Source organism: Bos indicus, chromosome 3, assembly GCF_029378745.1.
Source record: "Bos indicus isolate NIAB-ARS_2022 breed Sahiwal x Tharparkar chromosome 3, NIAB-ARS_B.indTharparkar_mat_pri_1.0, whole genome shotgun sequence".
NCBI lineage: Eukaryota > Metazoa > Chordata > Mammalia > Artiodactyla > Bovidae > Bos > Bos indicus.
This window is the reverse complement of record NC_091762.1, coordinates 43,351,888-43,371,731: the sequence shown is the minus strand read 5'-3', so window position 1 is coordinate 43,371,731 and position 19,844 is coordinate 43,351,888. Positions and strand designations below refer to the sequence as shown.

Below are 19,844 nucleotides of genomic sequence, written 5' to 3'. Positions count from 1 at the left end.
AGATCCATCAGTGGTGGGATGGGCGGTGGTTGAAAGATTAGCTGTAGGTAATCTTATAGATTTTATAGATCCTAGATCTGTAACACTCCGTGTGCTCGCGCGCATGCAAGAGTTTGGAACAAGGGTGAGTGGGGCGTGAGAAGTAGAGAATGAGAGAGACAAACGAAAACTCTAGAGTGGGAAGAAGACTCAGTGGGGTGCAGAAAACGAAGGGGCGCGGGCTCATCCTTGCCTGAAAAGCCACAGCAGCGCTCTCCGGGACACTCCCAACTCCACCGTTTCATTCATAAGTTTCTGGTCTGGAGGCCCCTCCTGGCTCCTCTGCCCAGGGCCGCGTATCCCGTACAGCAATTGGTGGACGGCAACAAAGCCTTAGCAACTGGCTCTTAGTGACCTGCGGGGCGCCTGGTAACTGGGGCGCGGACCCGGCGCGGAGAAAGGAGCTGGGCTGTCCCTTTAAGGGATGGCCGCGGAGCCGTGAAAGTGGAGGGAGCCGTGGGAGGGCGGGGAGGAAGGCCTGGGGGCGGACCCAAGGGGAGGAGGAGGAGGAAGAGTTGCTGCTGAAAGGAGGCGGCGAAGGAGGAGCCGGAGCAGCTGCTGCCAGCCGGCGGGCACCAGAGTCCTGCCCGCTGCCTCACGAGTAGCCACGGGCGCGATCGGGGCCAGACGTCTCCTCCTCCATGATCACTTTGGGAGCCGGGGGAAGACTTTGCCCGGCCGTGAGAGCTGGTCTGCGTTTCCCAGGCGCGGCGGCGGTGCAGCAGCGGCAGCAGCCGGGTCCGAATCGGAGTGGCCACAGCCCGGGGCGTGTGCGCCCCGCTCGGAGCGTGCTCGGGTTCCCCACGGAATGTCCCCGGGGCGCCCGGCGCGCTGACCCCCCAGCCGCCTCCGCCTTCGGCGCCTGCTGCCTCTCTCGGGCGGGCTCGGTGTTCGCGACTGCAAGCTTCCCGGCTCCTGGGCACTGGGGAAGCCCCCGGGGGCGGGTAACCTCAGCTGGCCACGACCCAGCCCTCCCCCGTGCGTATCTCGCTTAAGATGGCAGCGGAGTCAGGGGAACTAATCGGGGCTTGCGAGTTCATGAAAGGTGAGGAGCAGTCGCCCCGCATCCTCCAACCCTCTGTCGACACCCCAGCTCTTCACTTCTCGCCCCTGTGTCCCAACCACTGTCTCCGGCTTCTTCTGGGGCCCCCAGCGTACTACAATCGCTGCGCGCGCTCTCATCCCTTTTTTGTACTATCCTTTCCCCCGAGGACCCCCCGCTTCCGGCTTCTCTGTCTTTCTTGCGTCCCTCGTTCCCTCTGCAGCACTTTCGGAAGGCCTCCCAGCTCGGTAAAGGGACCGCACCGTCCTCTGCCGGGCTCCAGCGTGCAGCGGCTCGAGGGGATTCTGCTCCAGGGGATCCTTTCAGTTGCCTTTATCCTACTGTTGCTGGATCTCGGTTTTCGGGACACCTCCTACCACACCCCCTGTCTCTCCTCCCTTCCTCTTCTTGAAGTCTCCGGAGCTGTAGGGGAGAGTCTCGCCTCTCTCTTCCCCTTCCGCAGCGGTCTGGAGATTTCTGAACCAAACTTGCATCTCCAGTTCAACGGGTACCCTCAGCTTCTACCTGCTCCCGCTGGCCTGAAACCAGGGAGATCAGGGAGTTTTGCACGCCACTGAGTCCCTCAGTCGGGCCCTCGACTCGCTTCTCTAACTGGTGTGCTCTTGGATCTCTGTGGCTTTCCGGGAGAGATCAGGTTTCTGCAAGAATTCCACGTGTTAATGGGATCTTTAAATACCGGGTAGCAGTTGTTATTTTGTTGTAGTGTATTAGCACCCCCCTACCCCACCAGCTTCCCTGCTTCTCATGTTTTCTCCCATCTTTTAAACTTGTCTTTCAGATCGATTATATTTTGCTACTTTAAGGAATAGACCAAAAAGCACAGTAAATACCCACTATTTCTCCATCGATGAGGAGCTGGTCTATGAAAAGTAAGTCTCTATATATTTTTTTAATCTCAGCTATTTAACTTGTTGGCTCTTGGGTAAGGAAATGCTATGCACCTTTATGACAGTTTTATTCTCCTTCTCCAGTGGTGCAAGTAACAAATCCAATTTCTTAGGCTCAGAGCTGGGGAAGAGGTGCAGGGAAAGTTAAGGTAATTTGAACCTGTCATCACCTCATTCCTTTTAGTCCTCTGTCTGTATTAGTTCTTCCTACCACCACAGTAAACTGCAGCTGTAGATTCCGAACACTCCCCAGAGCAGGGCCAGGGAGAGGCACTCTCTGTCCTTGCTGGATTCTGTAATAGGCATGTGAATCAGTCACAGGGTATTTATTGGAGCACCTACAGAGTACAGGGCAGTGTGTGTATTACAGGTGCTTCAGCTTTACCGATCACAAGGCTTCTGCTGTATCTCAGGATGTTTTTGTTTGTGCAGCTCATATTTGGAAAGTGGGACACACTTAGCTGTGTCCCAGTCATATCCATGAGTAAGATTTTACCTGGGTGGTAAATTGCTGCGTTATTTTATTTGAGTGTCCCAAGCGTCACTGCATTATTATTTTTGCCTTTGAGGAAGTGGCGTAGGAGTGCTGATTTACATTCTTTGGTTACTTTGGCTTTGTGGGGTTAGGATTTAAGAGTGAAAGATGCATGTAGGGAACTGTTTTCTGTGAAAGACTGTTGATCTACATGAAAAAGATTATAGTATAGTAAACATGTAATTCAAAGAGAGAAGTCTCGATTCAATAAAAGCAACATAATAGTAAGGAATAAGAAGGCTGAGTTGGCTTGATTATGTCCTTTTATCAAAAGAGCTGGTGTTTCAGGGTAGTCAGTATATTCTAACAGAAAATTTAGTTTTATTTTCTTGTTGCCTTAACCAAAAGTCCAATTACATGAACATAGTTAAGTGAACTGTATTCATGATAGAAAGTGCCCCAGGACTTGTGCTGTTAAGGGGGATTTTGGGAGTTCTGCCTAAGGATTTGTGAGTGCCATCAGGTGTTCAAAGAGTGAGAGTATTCTCGACCATCCAGAGCATATCTTTTCTTTGAGGGAAAACAATCTTTAATTGTCACTTCATCAGAGGGATTCATGAAACTGATGTCTTCAGGACATTTCTCTTACTGGTGCTGGGAGCAGGATGCTCCTTGAATGGCTGAAGCAAAAGTGGGAATGAAAGAGCCCTTTGCCGCTGCTCATGAATGCCCAGAGCTGCTGCAGCAAAGAGGTCTAAATCCCTGGTGTCAGATTACAGCTCTGCTCCTAGACAGAATGGAGTGCTGCACTGCCTACTCCCTGACCTCAGGTACCTGGGTGATGTCACGGCCAGCAGTGTTTCTGGAGTATTCATTCTGTTGTTGTGAATGTGCATTGTTGTCGCTTTCTTTTTCTGTGTGTAGAGTTTGGGGGCCTCCCCTGAGTCTGAGGGTAGGAACAGTGTATACATTATTATGTTCAGTTCTTCAGTGATGTGCTGGAGGTTAATATGTCACTGAATTAACCCCAGGCATTAAGGTCTCAATTGCTTCTTTTGGGATTGCTAGTTGATAGATCTAGATCTAACAGGAAATTATGTTTAGTCAATTAAACACAGTGCTCAGTGGTTTGATTCTGATGTTTATATATGAGGAAAGATTTTGTATGATTTTAATGTTAGTATTTTAGGATAGGACTTCAAATCACATTCTTCTTATACTGATTCTACTGTATTTCTGTAAAGAAAGACTTTCTGGAAAGACCATCCAATTTATATTGTGAAATTTTGATGTCATTTGAAACTTTGATAAAGACTTCAGTCTGGGCAGAGTGTGTACTTCTTTTTGTTTGAGGTGCCCAAGTACTGTGCCACAGGAGTAGCTATGGTTCTGATCACCCACAACTCCATTTTTTGGTCACCTTCAACATTATACAGGGTTAGATGATATAGTGAATACAATGAAGATGGATACACGTTACCTTCACGGAGCTCCAGAGCTGGAAGGAGAAAGACAGGACTTCAGTGAGAGAGAGAGAAAAGATAACTGCCATAGATTCACATACCCCCCTGTGCTGGGGGGAATTCACAGCTGGGGGAGCACATTTGGTTGAAGGGTTCAGAAAAGCCTTCATGGAAGAGTTAAGACTGGCTTGCAGAATGGACAGAGATGGGAAAGGAGAGATCCCAGAAGCAGGAATAGCAAGGATGAGGAGGGAGGCTCTAGAGTGTCCTCAGGGAATAGTGAGACCTCTGGTTGGCCTGGTGTGTATACAGGTTCAAATGGGGCTGTGTAATCTGAAGCTGAAAGGTCAGCTGGGCGAATTGAGTGCCAGGGTTCCCTTAGTATGCCATGGGACTCTCTTGAGGATTTGGGGGCAGTCCACGGTATGACTGGTCCTATGCTACTGCAAATAATGGCACATTTCATCAAGAATTTAAATGCACGCCAGGTGCTAGGTGCTCCACAACTATTAATTTATTTTATTTTCACTTCGGTTTTTAGGCAGTTACTGTTATTATCCTTAGTGTGCAAACAATGAGAGTAAGGGACAGAGAGGTTAGGTAAATTGCCCAAGGTCACAGAAGTAAGAAGTAGCAGACCTGGAATTTGAAATCGAGCCCTCTAGTTCTGGAGTACGTATGTGTGTTCTGTGCTTAGTCGCTCAATTGTGTTTGACTCTTTGCAACCCTTTGGACTGTAGCCCTCCAGACTCCTCTGTCCGTGGGATTCTCCAGACAAGAATATTGGAGTGGGTTGCCGTTTCCTCCTCCAGGGGATCTTCCTGACCCAGGGACTGAACCCAAGTCTCCTGTGTCTTCTGCATTGCAGGCAGATCCTTTACCACTGAGCCATCTGGGAAACCCTAGAATACATAGGTCCTCAAAAAATTAATATGATAGCATCATTTTGGACAGATTAGAGAGGAAGTAGAGCCTGCTTAGAGAAATTCTGAAATGTTCAGGGGGAAGAAATAAATGCCTTGATTAGAACTGGTGGCAATGGTGGTGGAAAGAAGAGCTCTGAATCCATGTGACTTGGCAACAGATCATGTGCGTGGGTTGGTGCGGTGCTGAGGAAAAAGAGGGGTCCAAGAAGTCTTTAAGACAGCCTGGGTCACAGTAAACCTGTTGGGACCATTGACTGAAACAAGAAGTAGGGCAGAACTGGTTTTTGTGGGGAGATCAGGCGTTCCGTGTTGGTCAGGTTGGAAGGAGGGAGTTTATGGGATGTGCACATCAGGGTTGGATATCACATAAATTAGAAGTCCTTAAATTTGGAGGTTTTCCTCCAAAAGATGATAAAGCTGTGAGAATGATGTAATTTCTGGGAGATACAGAAAAATATGAAGGGCTGTATTTCATAGGCATGACCAGGATGAGAGGAACCAAGGGAAAGAGGTAGTAATAAGCAGCCAAAAAGGTGGATCAACGCTGAAGGAGAGAGAAGAGTGGGGAGAGGAATAGACGCAGTGGAATCCGTATTGTCAGCACTGCTTTTAGGACGTATTGAATTAGAGAGACCACAGAGACCTTTGAAGGATGAGTAATATCAGAGTTCTTCTATGACAGATAGCTTATGGTGACAAAAACCTGGACTATTATATCAGATTGTAATTCTCCAAGGAAAGAAGAGGGCTTGCCTGGTGGCTCAGCGGTAAAAGAATCTGCCTTCAATACAGGAGCCTCAGGAGACTCAGGTTCGATCCCTGGGTCGGGAAGATCCCCTGGAGGAGGGCATGGTAACCCACTCCAGTATTCTTGCCTGGAGAATTCCATGGACAGAGGAGCCTGGTGGGCTACAGCCTATAGGGTCACAAAGAGCCAGACACGACTGAACCGATGCCTGCAAGGAAAAGAGAATATTAGTATATGTGATCACATGGGGCCTTATACAGCCCTATATCTGTGTACTTATTTACGGAATGTGTAAGTGAAATGCTGCCTTTCTGGCTAAATTATCATCCTGGAAATGCAACTATTGCTTTTTGAATTAAATAAATCAACAAATATTTAAATAGTGAGGCTTTGTTCCTCTTAAGGGAACTAAGGGCAAAATTTCTCCCAGCCAAAATTTTAGAACTGTTTTCAAGCTGACTTTGCCTGTGGGGTTGTTGGAGTGGGGTGTCCACTGCAGTGATAGCCCACACCTCTGAGTTGGATCTGGGAAGGCAGTAAAGGCCCTGAAGTTTCTTAATCCTGGTTTGGTAGCTACCGGCTCTGACACCTGTCAGGGCAGAAGGCATAGATTGGCAACCCAGACCCACAGGTGCATCTGCTACCCACACCTGGCAACTGTCTGAGAAGCTAGTGGAGAAGGGTTAACAAAGTGGCCTTATGAGATCCCAACTATCTATTAGAAATGAATTTTCTCTTTGAATTTTAAACAGAAGTTACCACATTAGTATAAAGGCATGAGCAATTTTAGTAAAATGTGGTTGATAATAAAGCATACATTTATCCTTGGGTTATGATTTCACAGATCAGAATTAAAATCAGAGTGTAAACTACCACACTTGTGGGGAAAATGTAGCCCCTAAAAAAGGGAGCCCTTTAAAGATTTGTCTGTATTTGATTAAGCTATAAATAATGCACAACTTTCCAGAAAGGCTAGTTCTTTGGTTTTGGAATTGGGCCGTGTAATCCAAATAGAGGCTTACTTTTTATAACTTGGCTCAAATTCCTTTTGGCTCGAAAGTTAACAAAATCAAATATGTTAATTGTTATAACTTTGTGGGCCCCTCCTAACTGTGATGGGTATAGAGTTGAACGTTTATGCATAGAAAGGAGACTGTAGAATTCTTATCCATTTTCATTTCTTCTGTCTTCGTGTTTGCAAAGGTACTGAAAATGCAGGAGAAAACTCTTCATGGACATACTCTGGGTACTGCATATTAAGCAGTTTCTGAAATGATTCAAAGAATTTCACCAAATGTTTTAGCATGGAAGAATGAGCAGCCTCTAATGAGAACTAATTAACTTGAAGATTTAAATAATTTAAAATGTCCAAATTTCATTTAAACTTTATTAAAGTAGCCTGATATTAATGCAACTGGGAATTTTGGAATAAATAATTTATAAAAGAATGATTTCTTATATGTAGCTTGTAGCATAGGCTTGAGTTGAAATGTGAGACTAGGACATCTTTGAGAGAAAGACAGAAAAACTTCTCTTGCCCGGAAATATTGTAGGAATAGAAAATTTAGGTTAAATCGAGGTAGGAAGAAACCCTTTTGTTTTTTCAGTTTTTATTTTGAATTTAATGTGTAACAAGTAGGCTAATGTCACAGAAAGCTGAATGCCACCTAAGCATATGAACATACACAGATATACACAGATATGTGATCTTATATAGAGCCTTGAAGTGAAAGTTGCTCAGTTGTGTCTGACTCTGTGGCCCATGGACTCTAGCCCATCAGACTCCTCTGTCCATGAAATTCTCCAAGCAAGAGTACTAGAGTGGGTAGCTGTTCCCTTCTCCAGGGGATCTTCCTGACCCAAGGATGGAACCTGAGTTTCCTGCATTGAGCCAGGTTCTTTACCTTCTCAGCCACCAGGGAAGCCCCTGGGCCTAGAGCCTTAGGGCCATCATTTGGTACCTCAAGTCTCATTATAAATTGCTATGATATAGACAGAACAGGGGATACAGTTGAATTCAGAGGCACATTTCATCATGAGAATAAAAATAAAATTATAGCAACAGCTAGTATTTATAGTCCCATGACAAGCTAATATTTACAGTCCTATGACAAGCAATGTTCTTTATGTACATTAACTCAATCTTGGGAACAACCCTAGGAGTTAGGTGCTATTATTGTCACTACTTTATAGTTGAGGAAACTGAGACTCAGAGAGGATTATGTAGATCCGAAGGTCATTGAGCTAGTAAATTTACCCTGAAGTCATGCTCTCCTGCTTCCAGCAAGTTCCCTTTTGTCTTGAGCCTGAGGCTGGTAAAGAGGGTGGAGAACAGCTTTGCCCCTCCCTGGCTCATGTGACCCTTCTAACTTGAGTGGTGATGGCTTTGGCAAGGAATGGGCTGCTGACATTGTGTACACAAATTTATGTCCAGGCTGTATCTGGATATGTGCAGTAGTAATTAAAATGTTTTCCCGCAGCTCCACTTTTGTGGATATGAATTTGCTTTTTCTCCTTTCAGTGGTCTGCCCTGCCTAAAAGAGAGAGAGAAAATAAATTGCGTTAATTATCATTGTATGTTAATAGGAGAGGTGAAAACAAAAGAAGCCCAGTTTTTATAAGCTTATGAAAATTCTTTGCAGGAAGACTGTGAAATGTTCTTGCTGCTTAACTGGTGTCACTTAAGATGTAATGATATGTGCATAGAATTCTCCTGAAAAATCAGAAAACTCTTTAGCATTTAAAAGGTGATATAGGTTTCTACTTTCTTCCCCTTTTCTCCTTTCTCTCATGCTAATCCTGCAGAAATAACAGTTCTGTTCAGGGCCACTTTTTCCATTCTCTGTTTTGAACAAAGAGTTTTAGGTGTGTGCTTATGTAGGTGTACCTGTGTATATAACCAGGATTATTATGCTGTATATGTCATGAGAAAATAGATATCTGTAAACATTCACCACTTCCCTGGTGGCTCGGACAGTAAAAGTGTCTGCCTACAATTCAGGAGACCCGGGTTTGATCCCTGGGTTGGGAAGATCCCCTGGAGAAGGAAATGGCACCCCACTGCAGTACTCTTGCCTTGAAAATCCCATGGATGGAGGAGCCTGGTAGGCTACAAGTCCATGGGGTCGCAAAGAGTTGGACACAACTGAGAGACTTCACTCATTTCGCTTATACATTCACCAGTCAGTTCTTAATTCTGTGACCCACTAGAGTCAACTTTTACTTTCAGGATACTGATTTATCAAATACTTGCTGTTTTGACCTCTTTGGCATTCACAGTGGGGTCGTCGATTTCTGTTCTTCATAAGGACAATTGTTACTCAGTTCTTTCAATTTGCTTGAGCCAAGCTTGGTGAAAATGCAAAAATTAACTGAGGTGCTGAGGACTCAGTTAAAACTGACAGGGCTAGTCTTAATCAGGAAGCCTGAGAAGGGATTCAAATGGGTTGGAGGAGAGTCCTGTGAGGAGCTGTGTGCCGTCCAAGTTCTTTGTTGGCCAAGTCACCACAGGGCGGCTTCATTATTGTGTTTGAAGTAGATCCCTAAGACATCAGATGTTCTCATTTGTAAGTTCATAAACACATTCCAAAGCCAAAAGTAAATGACTTACACTTAGCCACAGCTTAATGCATCTTTGTGCTTTAAAAAGAAAGAGAAAGAAAAAAAGACTCTTGACATGTTTTTATGGGAAGTGAAAAAAGCATAATTTAAAAGCTGTAGGTGGTTGGAAATAGAGGAAACAGTGCAGTCCTGTGATTGATACATCGTGCTTCCACTGCAGAGGCATGGGTTTGATCCCTGGCGGAGGAACTAGGATCCCTCATGCCGCATGGTGGGGCCAAAAAAAAAACCCCACTCCCCCCAAAACAAACAAACAAATGAAATATTTAGATGTGATAGATTTTGGTACAGAGCAGTATGCTAATGCTTTGGGGGTACATAAATACAGAAAGAAGGAAGTGTAAACAAACACAGGCAAGAAATGACAAAAGTTGTAAACGAATATATTAAAAATCCAAGAAAGGAAGAGATATTACTTCCCAGAGTGATAAAGACTTCATAGAGTGATATTTGAACTAGCTTTTGAAGGGTGTGTAAGAGCGAAGAGTATATTTTATGATCTTTATGAGGACAAGTACCGCCTATTTTTGCTCACCACTGTATACATATATCTAGCACAGAGCTTGGCTTAGAGGTTGTACAAGAAATTTTAGCTGAATGAATGAGAGAAGAAGGAAAGAAAGAAAAATTTCAGTGTTGGGGAATAGCAAGATTTTGTTAGGTGAGGCAAAATATTTGAAGTGCAGAGAGGTCATGGGTGAGGCTGGACGCGTGGTTGGGGACTGGCTTATGGAAAGCTGTTTGGATCTCAGTTCTGCTGGTTTACGAATGACACAGGGAGACTGAGCAGAGCTCTGCTTAGGGCAAGTACTCCCGTGACTGGGAGGTGTGGCAGGACTGGATTATGGTTACAGCAATGGGAACAGAAAGGCTAGGTGGGAGAGAGGCTAGAGGGGATGGATTGTCTATATTTGAGGCATTTGAGGGGTCAGGGCAATTGAAGGTTAAGTTCAAGATGTATGGTTTGGATGATTGGGAGAAAGTGACACCTTAAAGTAGGGCATGTATGTAAATCAGAAGGAGAAGCTACCTTTTTGTTGCTTTATTTGGGGGATGGGGAAGGGAAGTAAAAAGGGGAGTCTATAATGAAAGTAAAAGAGGAGTCATTGTCCTTTGTGATCTTTAAGCAGAAAATAGACAATGCCTGCCCTGGATATCTAGCTATTTCCTTGTTTTAAAAATCTGGGGAGGTGGGTGGGACAGCTGATCTCAAGTTCCTTTCTGGCTCACTGATTTGAAGTGGGCTCAAGTGTGGAGTTCATTGTTTCTTTAAAAAATTTTTAAGCTTTAGTTTCAATTTACATTAAAAAAGTTGGTTTTGTTAATCGGCTTCCAGGACCACCAAAGAATCAGATGTTGAATGAGAACCATCAAAAACATTATTTTATTTATTAAAGCATGTAATGATCCCAGCCTTTGACAAACTTGGAAACATCTGGTAAAGCATCACAATTATTTGTGATCATCAGTGAATTTCCTTTATGGAAAATAGTTTCATAAGCTATAGTTTTTGAATAAAGTGTTTCATTTATTAATTTAATATTTTGGTGTTAAAGATCTTCATATCCTATTGATGAACTGAAGAATTTGCTAGTTCGGACATGTTCTTCTTTTATAAAATTTAGTTTTCTTTTGAGAACCAGAAGAGATGGTGTATTTCAAATTTGCTCTCCTTGCTACATATACTCTTACAATGCGTATACTCTTATCTAGTCTTGTCTGGGAATGTGGCATTTCAGTAGGGCAGCTTCTACAAAAAGATGGAAAATTACATCTTGAAATATCAAAGTAGTTTTGTAATTTATGGGAGCCTTTCTAAAATGAATCTACATTGTTGCCTTCGTAAAGAATTTACTGATTATGATTTACTCTTTTTTTCTGTGAGACTTTATTACTATGAGTACATTGGTTGTACAGTTTCATTGTAATTCAGGTATAGTTTTAGGAGCTCCTAAAGGTGGCTGAGGCAGTAAAGAATCTGCCTGCAATGTGGGAGATCTGAGTCGATCCCTGGGTTGGAAGATCCCCTGGAGTAGGAAAGTGCAACCTGCTCCAGTATTCTTGCCTGGAAAATTCCATGGGCAGGGGACCCTGGTGGGCTACAGTCTACAGGTTGCAAAGAATGGGACATGATGGAGCATCTGAGCAAGCGACTGATCACAGCACAATAAAGAGATTTCTGCTTAAGTATCAGATTTGCTAAACATCTTTTGTTTCGTAAACATCTTGTATCTTTTAGTGTTTTTAATCTAGTTAGTTTCTGTTGATGAATAGCTCACCTGAGTACTTTCTAGGTGTTATTTACTGTTGGATTATGTACATTAGTCGCTCAGTTGTGTCTGACTCTTTTCAACCCCATGGACTGTAGCCCACCAGGCTCCTCTGTCCGTGGGATTCTTCAGGCATCCTGGAGTGGGTTGCCATGCTCTTCTCCAGGGATCTTTCTGGCCCAGGGATAGAACCCAGGTGCCCGCATTGTGGGCAGATTCTTTACAGTTTGAGCTATTAGCTTTTGACATTTCTATCAATGTACCAACAGCCACCAATAGCTGCCTCCTGCCTATGGTCTGTCTGATGAGTCTAACATGCTATGGGCATAGAAACCAGATATCATGTTTTATTAGCCTTTGGTGCAGTATAAGGCTATATAGACTTCCAAGTGAGTTGGAGACTTTCATAAATATTGCTAAAGGGCATGGGTTTGTGGCAGGCTTTAAAAGAAATAATATGCCTTACTTGTGATTCTCATTTATATTCCCGATTGAGATTTCTGAATTGGGGATCCTTGTATAACTGATTTCTGATTCTACACATTTCTTTTTCTTTTAAGAGAGTGTGAAATTGATATAGCACTTATCTTTAGTCCCCATAATCAAATTGTTGATCATCTGTAGCTGAATTAATCTGAAATGCTAAAAGCATTTTATTTTTATCTAAGTGTGATGCAAAGAAAAAGGGTTAAAAAGGTCTCTTCTAGGGAGCTGTGAATAGTGGGATTGTAAAATAGTGCGTTTTCTGTTCTGCCAGACACTTCAGTGTCCAATGTACTTCATTCTATATGCTCTATAGATTGCCTACAGCTCTAGAAAACTCAAAAGTAAAGTTTTAGGCTGACTTTAGCTTGGCAAAACTCTCAGATACCACTGAAGGGGCTGCTAAGCAAAAAAAAAAAAAGGAGTTGGGATGCTGTATAGTTGAGGTGAGTCTTTTTAGACTGGGAGCCACTTCTGGAGCAGGTCACATTTAGAGCAAGCCAGACTCTGTGTGACCCTATGGACTGTAGCCCACCAGGCTTCTCTGTCCATGGGATTCTCCAGGCAAGAACACTGGAGTGGGTTGCCATTTGGGCCTTAGGGAAGCTATTAATGAATATTCAGATATCGGACAGTCTGTAAACTCTCTCAAGGAAAGACCTATGATTCTTTGGAAGCACACAAGAATAGGACCTGGCCTGTAGGATGGAGTGGTGTGTGTGTGTGTATGTGTGTGTGTATGTGTGAAGTGGGATGAGGGTGGAGGTGGGGATACAGATGGAGGAGGGATCGGAGAAGAATATCCTGAGGAAGTGTGACTGGAGCTGAGTCCTGAAGGGTAAAAGGGTGTTAATTAGGCCAAGGAGGGTAATGTGCGAAGGGCCTGAGGCAGGAATGAAAAGAAGTAGCTTGCTTGGAGCTTACTAGTACTGAAATGGAAATGGTACAAAATGAGAACTAGGTGGGGGCTACATCATCCTGGCCTCACAGACAAGTTTCAGGGTTTTGGTTTTAATTTCAGGAGTTTAGAGAGGTGATGTGATCATTGCCAGATGTTAGAGTGATTATTTTCCTTTTCAGGGCCTCCCTTGCTTGATGACGTGTGAGGAGGGTTAGTCTTTTATGTACAGGGGATCAGTCACCAATCTGTTTTCTACCAAAGTCACATGTGTACTCTCTGCATAGCTCTCTTGCCTTTTATACCTGCCACTGAATAAAGGGGTTAATTTACACTGCTTGAGAATGTTTCTATGGGAGTGAATTTTAATCTTGCCAGTGCATTCCTGAAGAAGTCTTCTTTTGTTTTCATTAATCTGAGACTCAAAGTGGGAGTGTTTAATTAATTGACTTGCTTCAAAAAGGGAAGTCACAGGATTACAGACCTTGGTGCTGAAGGTTCTCTGTGATCGTTTAGTCCTGTCTTCCGTTGTTGTTGTTGTTCTGTGGCTAAGTTGTGTTCTACTCTTCGCAACCCCATGGCCTGCAGCACTCCAGGCTTCCATGCCCTTCGTTATCTTCCAGAGTTTGCTCAAATTCATGTTCGTTGAGTCAGTGATGCCATCCAACCATCTCATCCTCTGCCACCTCCTTCTCTTTTTGCCCTCAGTGTTTCCCATCATCAAAGTTTTTTCCCATGAGTCAGCTCTTCACATCAGGTGGCCAGAGTATTAGAGCTTCAGCTTCAGCATCAGTCCTTCCAATGAATATTCAGGGTTGTTTTTCTTTAAGACTGACTAGTTTGCTCTCTGCTCAGTCCAAGGGACTCTCAAGAGTCTTTTCCAGCTCCACAATTTGAAAGCCTCAATTCTTCGAAGCTCAACCTTCCTTATGGTTCAACTCTCAGATCTGCACATGACTGCTGGAAAAACCATAGCTTTGAATATATGGACCTTTGTCAGCTAAGTGATGTCTCTGCTTTTTAATATGCTGTCTAGGTTTGTCACATAACTTTCCTTCCAAGGAGCATCTTTTAATTTTGTGGCTGCAGTCACTGTCTGCAGTGATTTTTGAAAATAAAATCTGTCACTGCTTCCATTTTTGCTCTTTCTGTTTGCCATGAAGTGATGGGACCAGATACCATGATCTTAGTTTTTTGAATGTTGAGTTTCAAGCCAACTTTTTCACTCTCCTCTTTCACCCTCATTAAGAGGCTGTTTTTTTTTTTTAATTTTTTTTCAATTTTTTTAAGTTTAATTTTATTTTTTAAACTTTACAATATTGTATTAGTTTTGCCAAATATTGAAATGAATCCGCCATAGGTATACCTGTGTTCCCCATCCTGAACCCTCCTCCCTCCTCCCTCCCCATACCATCCCTCTGGGTTGTCCCAGTGCACCAGCCCCAAGCCTCCAGTATTGTGCATCGAACCTGGACTGGCGACTCGTTTCATACATGATATGATACATGTTTCAATGCCATTCTCCCAAGGAGGCTGTTTAATTCCTCTTCATTTTCTGCCATTCAAGTGATATCGCCTGCATATCTGAGGTTGTTGATATTTCTCCCAGCAATCTCAATTCTAGTTTGTGATTCATCCAGCCCAGTATTTCTCATGATGTACTCTGCATGGAAGTTAAATAAGCAGGATGACAATATACAGCCTTGACATACTCCTTTCCCAATTTGGAACCAGTCTGTTGTTCCATGTCCTATTCTAACTGTTGCTTCTTGACCTGCATACAGGTTTCTCTTTGGCTTTAAGGCAAAGTGGCAGCATTAACCCATTTTACAGAAGCAGCAGTGGGAGCCTCAGGTGGCCCTGCTACTTGCCCCAGATTAATAAGTGAGTAGGTGGAGAAGGGTTCTACATATTCCCAGTGTTTTGTATCTGGACGTCCCTAAAACCCTGGATAATGCACCAAAAGACAGGAGTGAGAGTTGATGTTGGGGTTCTCTCCTTTCTTTGTGATCTCAACAAATGTCAGACTTTATGTAGGTAAATAAATAGTAATGATGTCAAGTTTTCCTATCTTATAAAGCTTCTCTCTGAACTGTTGATTTGTTCTCTAGCTATGTTGAGAGCACAGTGAATTTCAGGGAGAAAGCTGTGAGGGTCTTCCCCTTCTCTGTGGGGGATACCCTGAGGGAAATGCCTTCTGAACCCAGACCCAACACACTGAGAGAGCAGAGTACATCAATTAGAGTGAGTAGATCTTGAAAAACATTTGAACTGTTGAATAGTTTGTCCAATATGGATAACCAGAGTCATGAACAATCTAGACTATTTTTAATATATATTCTATAACAGTCATATAGAATGACTGTGATAGGAAAATGTAATATAATATAATAGGCGGAAGGAACTTTAGAAGCAAATTGAGCATTTTCATTCAATAGATGAGAATGTGGAGTTGCAGAGAGGCTAAGACTTCAGCCCAGGGACACTGAGTGGTTCAGTTGGGACTGGAACCCCTTGTTTTCCAATGGTCTTTAGTTTTCCATCAGTCTGTAGTTGACTGATGTGTGGCTGGGAAGCTTCTTAGACGTGTAGCTTTTCTACCCTAGGAAGTTGACATCATTGTGACTATGGTTTATTATACATGAGCAACAACTCAGAATTGTACTTTGATCTTAGGTTAGTGTTTGCTGAGCATTTGAGGCCTTTTTGAATTTTGATTGTTGTGAGTTTCAGCTATGCACAGAATCTTTATCATCAGACTGGAGGGGTGCTGATAAGTTTTAGTAATAGGGGAAATATTAGGTGTAGCGTATAGCCTAGAGGTCTGTGCTGATTAATTTCACCAAAATTTTGCACATATGTACATACATACACATGCACACATATCACTGTCCTTTGGAGGAGACTGCTGTCTTAGTTAGTGCTTATCAGCGGTAATTATGTTTACTTGTCTGTCATTGGGTGGTGAGCTCCTTGTGGGTAAGGACTGGTGATCAGTAGGTTCTCAGTGATATTTGATTAATGGAATGAATGAATAGATGAAACATGTCAGCAGTGCTGATAAAAAAAAAATGAAGAGTTGGCATGCCTTATAATGATCTTACAGACTTTTAAATATTTTTGGTATGGACAGATCAGATCAGATCAGTCGCTCAGTTGTGTCCGACTCTTTGCGACCCCATGAATCGCAGCACGCCAGGCCTTCCTGTCCATCACCAGCTCCCGGAGTTCACTGAGACTCACGTCCATCGACGCAGTGATGCCATCCAGCCATCTCATCCTCTGTTGTCCCCTTCTCCTCCTGCCCCCAATCCCTCCCAGCATCAGAGTCTTTTCCAATGAGTCAACTCTTCGCATGAGGTGGCCAAAGTACTGGAGTTTCAGCCTTAGCATCATTCCTTCCAAAGAAATCCCAGGGCTGATCTCCTTCAGAATGGACTGGTTGGATCTCCTTGTAGTCCAAGGGACTCTCAAGAGTCTTCTCCAACACCACAGTTCAAAAGCATCAATTCTTCAGCGCTCAGCCTTCTTCACAGTCCAACTCTCACATCCATACATGACCACAGGAAAAACCATAGCCTTGACTAGACGAACCTTTGTTGGCAAAGTAATGTCTCTGCTTTTGAATATGCTATCTAGGTTGGTCATAACTTTCCTTCCAAGGAGTAAGCGTCTTTTAATTTCATGGCTGTAGTCACCATCTGCAATGATTTTGGAGCCCAGAAAAATAAAGTCTGACACTGTTTCCACTGTTTCCCCATCTATTTCCCACGAAGTGGTGGGACCGGTTGCCATGATCTTCGTTTTCTGAATGTTGAGCTTTAAGCCAACTTTTTCACTCTCCACTTTCACTTTCATCAAGAGGCTTTTGAGTTCCTCTTCACTTTCTGCCTTAAGGGTGGTGTCATCTGCATACCTGAGGTTATTGATATTTCTCCCGGCAATCTTGATTCCAGCTTGTGTTTCTTCCAGTCCAACGTTTCTCATGATGTACTCTGCATATAAGTTAAATAAACAGGGTGACAAAATACAGCCTTGACGTACTCCTTTTCCTATTTGGAACCAGTCTGTTGTTCCATGTCCAGTTCTAACTGTTGCTTCCTGACCTGCATACAAATTTCTCAAGAGGCAGATCAGGTGTTCTGGTATTCCCATCTCTTTCAGAATTTTCCACAGTTTATTGTGATCCACACAGTCAAAGGCTTTGGCATAGTCAATAAAGCAGAAATAGATGTTTTTCTGGAACTCTCTTGCTTTTTCCATGATCCAGCAGATATTGGCAATTTGATCTCTGGTTCCTCTGCCTTGTCTAAAACCAGCTTGAATGGATAGCACTCTTTAATTAATATGTTAACTTTTAGTGCCTTGCTCAGAGTAGGTGGTCAAAATTTTGTTTAGTGAGTATTGCTTGGAATATAGTTTATCTTTTTTGCTGAAGAGTTGAAAATTTTCAGAGAAAACTTCTGATATATAGAATAAGGTATCAAGAGGGAGGGGACATAGGTATACCTTTGGCTGATTCATGTTGATGTATGGCAGAGACCAACACAATATTGTAAAGCAATTATCCTCCAATTAAAAAAGAACAACAGCAGCAAAAAAGACTAAGACACAACTGTACTGTAAACAATGATTCCTCTAGGAATGGACCCACTTAAATTAGAGTTTGTTAGAAAAGCCAAACACAACACAAAATAATGATGCATCGTTAAGTGTCATGAATCTCATGAGAAGACGTAGACATGTTGGGTATAACAGAAATGCTTCTAGGTCCAATTTTTTTTTTTTTTTTAATTTAATTTTTGGCCACACCCTGCAGCTTAGTTCCCTGACCTGGGATTGAACCCGTGCCCCTAGCACTGGAAGGTGGAGTCTTTAAGCACTGGATGGTAGGGGAAGTTCCTAGGCTTAACTTCCATTTCCTTAAAATCTGTGGGTCATGGGTGACCCTGATCAACATTTGCTCTGTCCTTGGGCTCCCATTTCTTCATCCTGTCCACATAACCCTCCCTTCCCTTTCTTCCCCACTTGTAGGACTCCAGTTCTTTTAATTTCTTTTCTAACAAAACAGGGAAGAATTTGATTTTAGCTACTTAACACTTACTGAATAAAAGTAAGTGTTGATTTTCACTTAAAAATTCAGGAGTTTCATTCTAGATATTGGCCCATAATTTGCCAACCTTACAAGAGGAAATTTATATATAGATACAACATATATTGGGAAAGGAAATGGCAACACACCCTACTATTCCTGCCTGGGAAATCCCATGGATAGAGGAGGTTGGTGGGCTATAGTCCATGGGGTTGCAAAAGAGTCAGACATGACTTAGCAACTAAACAACAACAACAACAACAATGATATATATGTATTGATAAGGGATAGATATATAGACAAAGGATATTTACTCATATGTTCATTCATTCATTCAATTTGGAGGAGTACCTCAGGGTGCTCTACAATAATAAAATAATACATCCATGGTCTTCCTTGCCCAAAGGAGATGTTTCCCCTCATTCCAGCAAAAGTCTGGGGCCTTGCTTGGCAGTGGCTCTGGTGACCTCCTTCCTGGGAGTTGCCAAAAGAAGACACTATCAAGGGTCATTACCCTCAGGCTTAGGAGCCCACTCAGCCCTTGGGTTTCTTTATTGCATTTCTGCAGGGCTTATCTGTGCCATTTCTCCTCCCCATTTTCACTGTCCCCGGGTTGATGACCTTCCAGTCCTCTTCTACCCTGAGCCCAATTCTTTTATTCTCCTGCCTTGGTTCCAAGTTACCATAGTACGTATTTTATGCCTTCTAGCAATTATTTTGGGAGGAGGCAATGGCACCCCACTCCAGTACTCTTGCCTGGAAAATCCCAGGGACGGAGGAGCCTGGTAGGCTGCAGTCCATGGGGTCCCTAAGAGTCTGACACCACTCAGCGACTTCACTTTCACTTTTCACTTTCATGCATTGGAGAAGGAAATGGCAACCCACTCCAGTGTTCTTGCCTGGAGAATCCCAGGGACGGCGGGGCCTGATGGGCTGCCGTCTATGGGGTCGCACAGAGTCGGACACGACTGAAGAGACTTAGCAGCAGTAGCAGCAGCAGCAATTATTTCAATAGTTACCAATTGATTTTTCTGTTTTCACATTTTCTATGTGAAAATTAGCTAATGGTCTGTCTTGTAATGCATTTCCATTTTCCCCACCCTGGGTGAGGAAAATTCTTACAAAGATACATGTTGTAGGGAGGTGTCTTCTTTGTTCCAGGCATTTTATTGTACCTAAGTCAGTGATAACCTGTCTTGGTGTGAGCAGTGAGCGGCTGTGATTGGTTTTTCAGTGCTCTGGACATTTTTGAAATGTATTTAGCTTGTTAGAAAATTGTATATATACGTATAATATATATGCCTATATACATATATATGGTGCTGGTGCTTTAGTCATGTCTGACTCTTTGAAACCCTGTGGACTGTAGCCTACCAGGCTCCTCTGTCCATGGAATTCTCCAAGCAAGAATACTCGAGTGGTTGTCCGTGCCCTCCTCCAGGGAATCTTCCAGACCCAGGGATTGAACCCGTTTCTTATATCTCATGCAATAGCAGGAGGGTTCTTTACCACTAGCTAAAATCCCATGGACGGAGGAGCCTGGAGGGCTGCAGTCCATGGGGTCGCTGAGGGTCGGACACGACTGAGCGACTTCACTTTCACTTTCACACTGTATTATAAATACTGTAAGCACTGTAAGGAAAGGATGTATAAAATGACCATAAGATAAGAGTTTGTTGGCTGTATACTTGTCTGTGACAGTTCTGAACTTTGAAGACCTGTTCTGAATTGCTCTTGGCTGTGCAAAATGTTTTTTAAATTATATTTATTTATCTTTGTGCTGGGTCTTCGTTGCTGTGCAGGCCTTTTTTCTCTAGTTGAGGCAAGTTGGGGGGCTGTTGTCTAGATGCGGTATGCAGGCTTCTCACTGTGGGGTCTC

The 19,844-nt window shown here is 43.3% G+C and overlaps 1 protein-coding gene across 9 annotated transcripts in view; it reads left to right on the top strand.

Annotated features, from left to right (window-relative positions):
* The window catches only part of CDC14A (cell division cycle 14A), a 189,674-nt gene that overhangs the window by 200 nt on the left and 169,630 nt on the right, over nt 1-19,844 (top strand). For 6 of the 9 annotated variants that reach the window (XR_011565780.1, XR_011565781.1, XM_070786027.1 and 3 more), the window contains exon 2: nt 1,881-1,971. Coding sequence is in view for 7 of the 9 variants with exons in the window: in XM_070786027.1 (XP_070642128.1) it covers nt 1,881-1,971 (91 nt within the window). In the remaining 2 variants the exon portion in view is untranslated. Of the gene's footprint in view, nt 1-551; nt 1,085-1,880; nt 1,972-19,844 lie in introns of those variants that run through there. The other 3 variants (XM_070786034.1, XM_070786030.1, XM_070786032.1) reach the window with 3 other exon arrangements.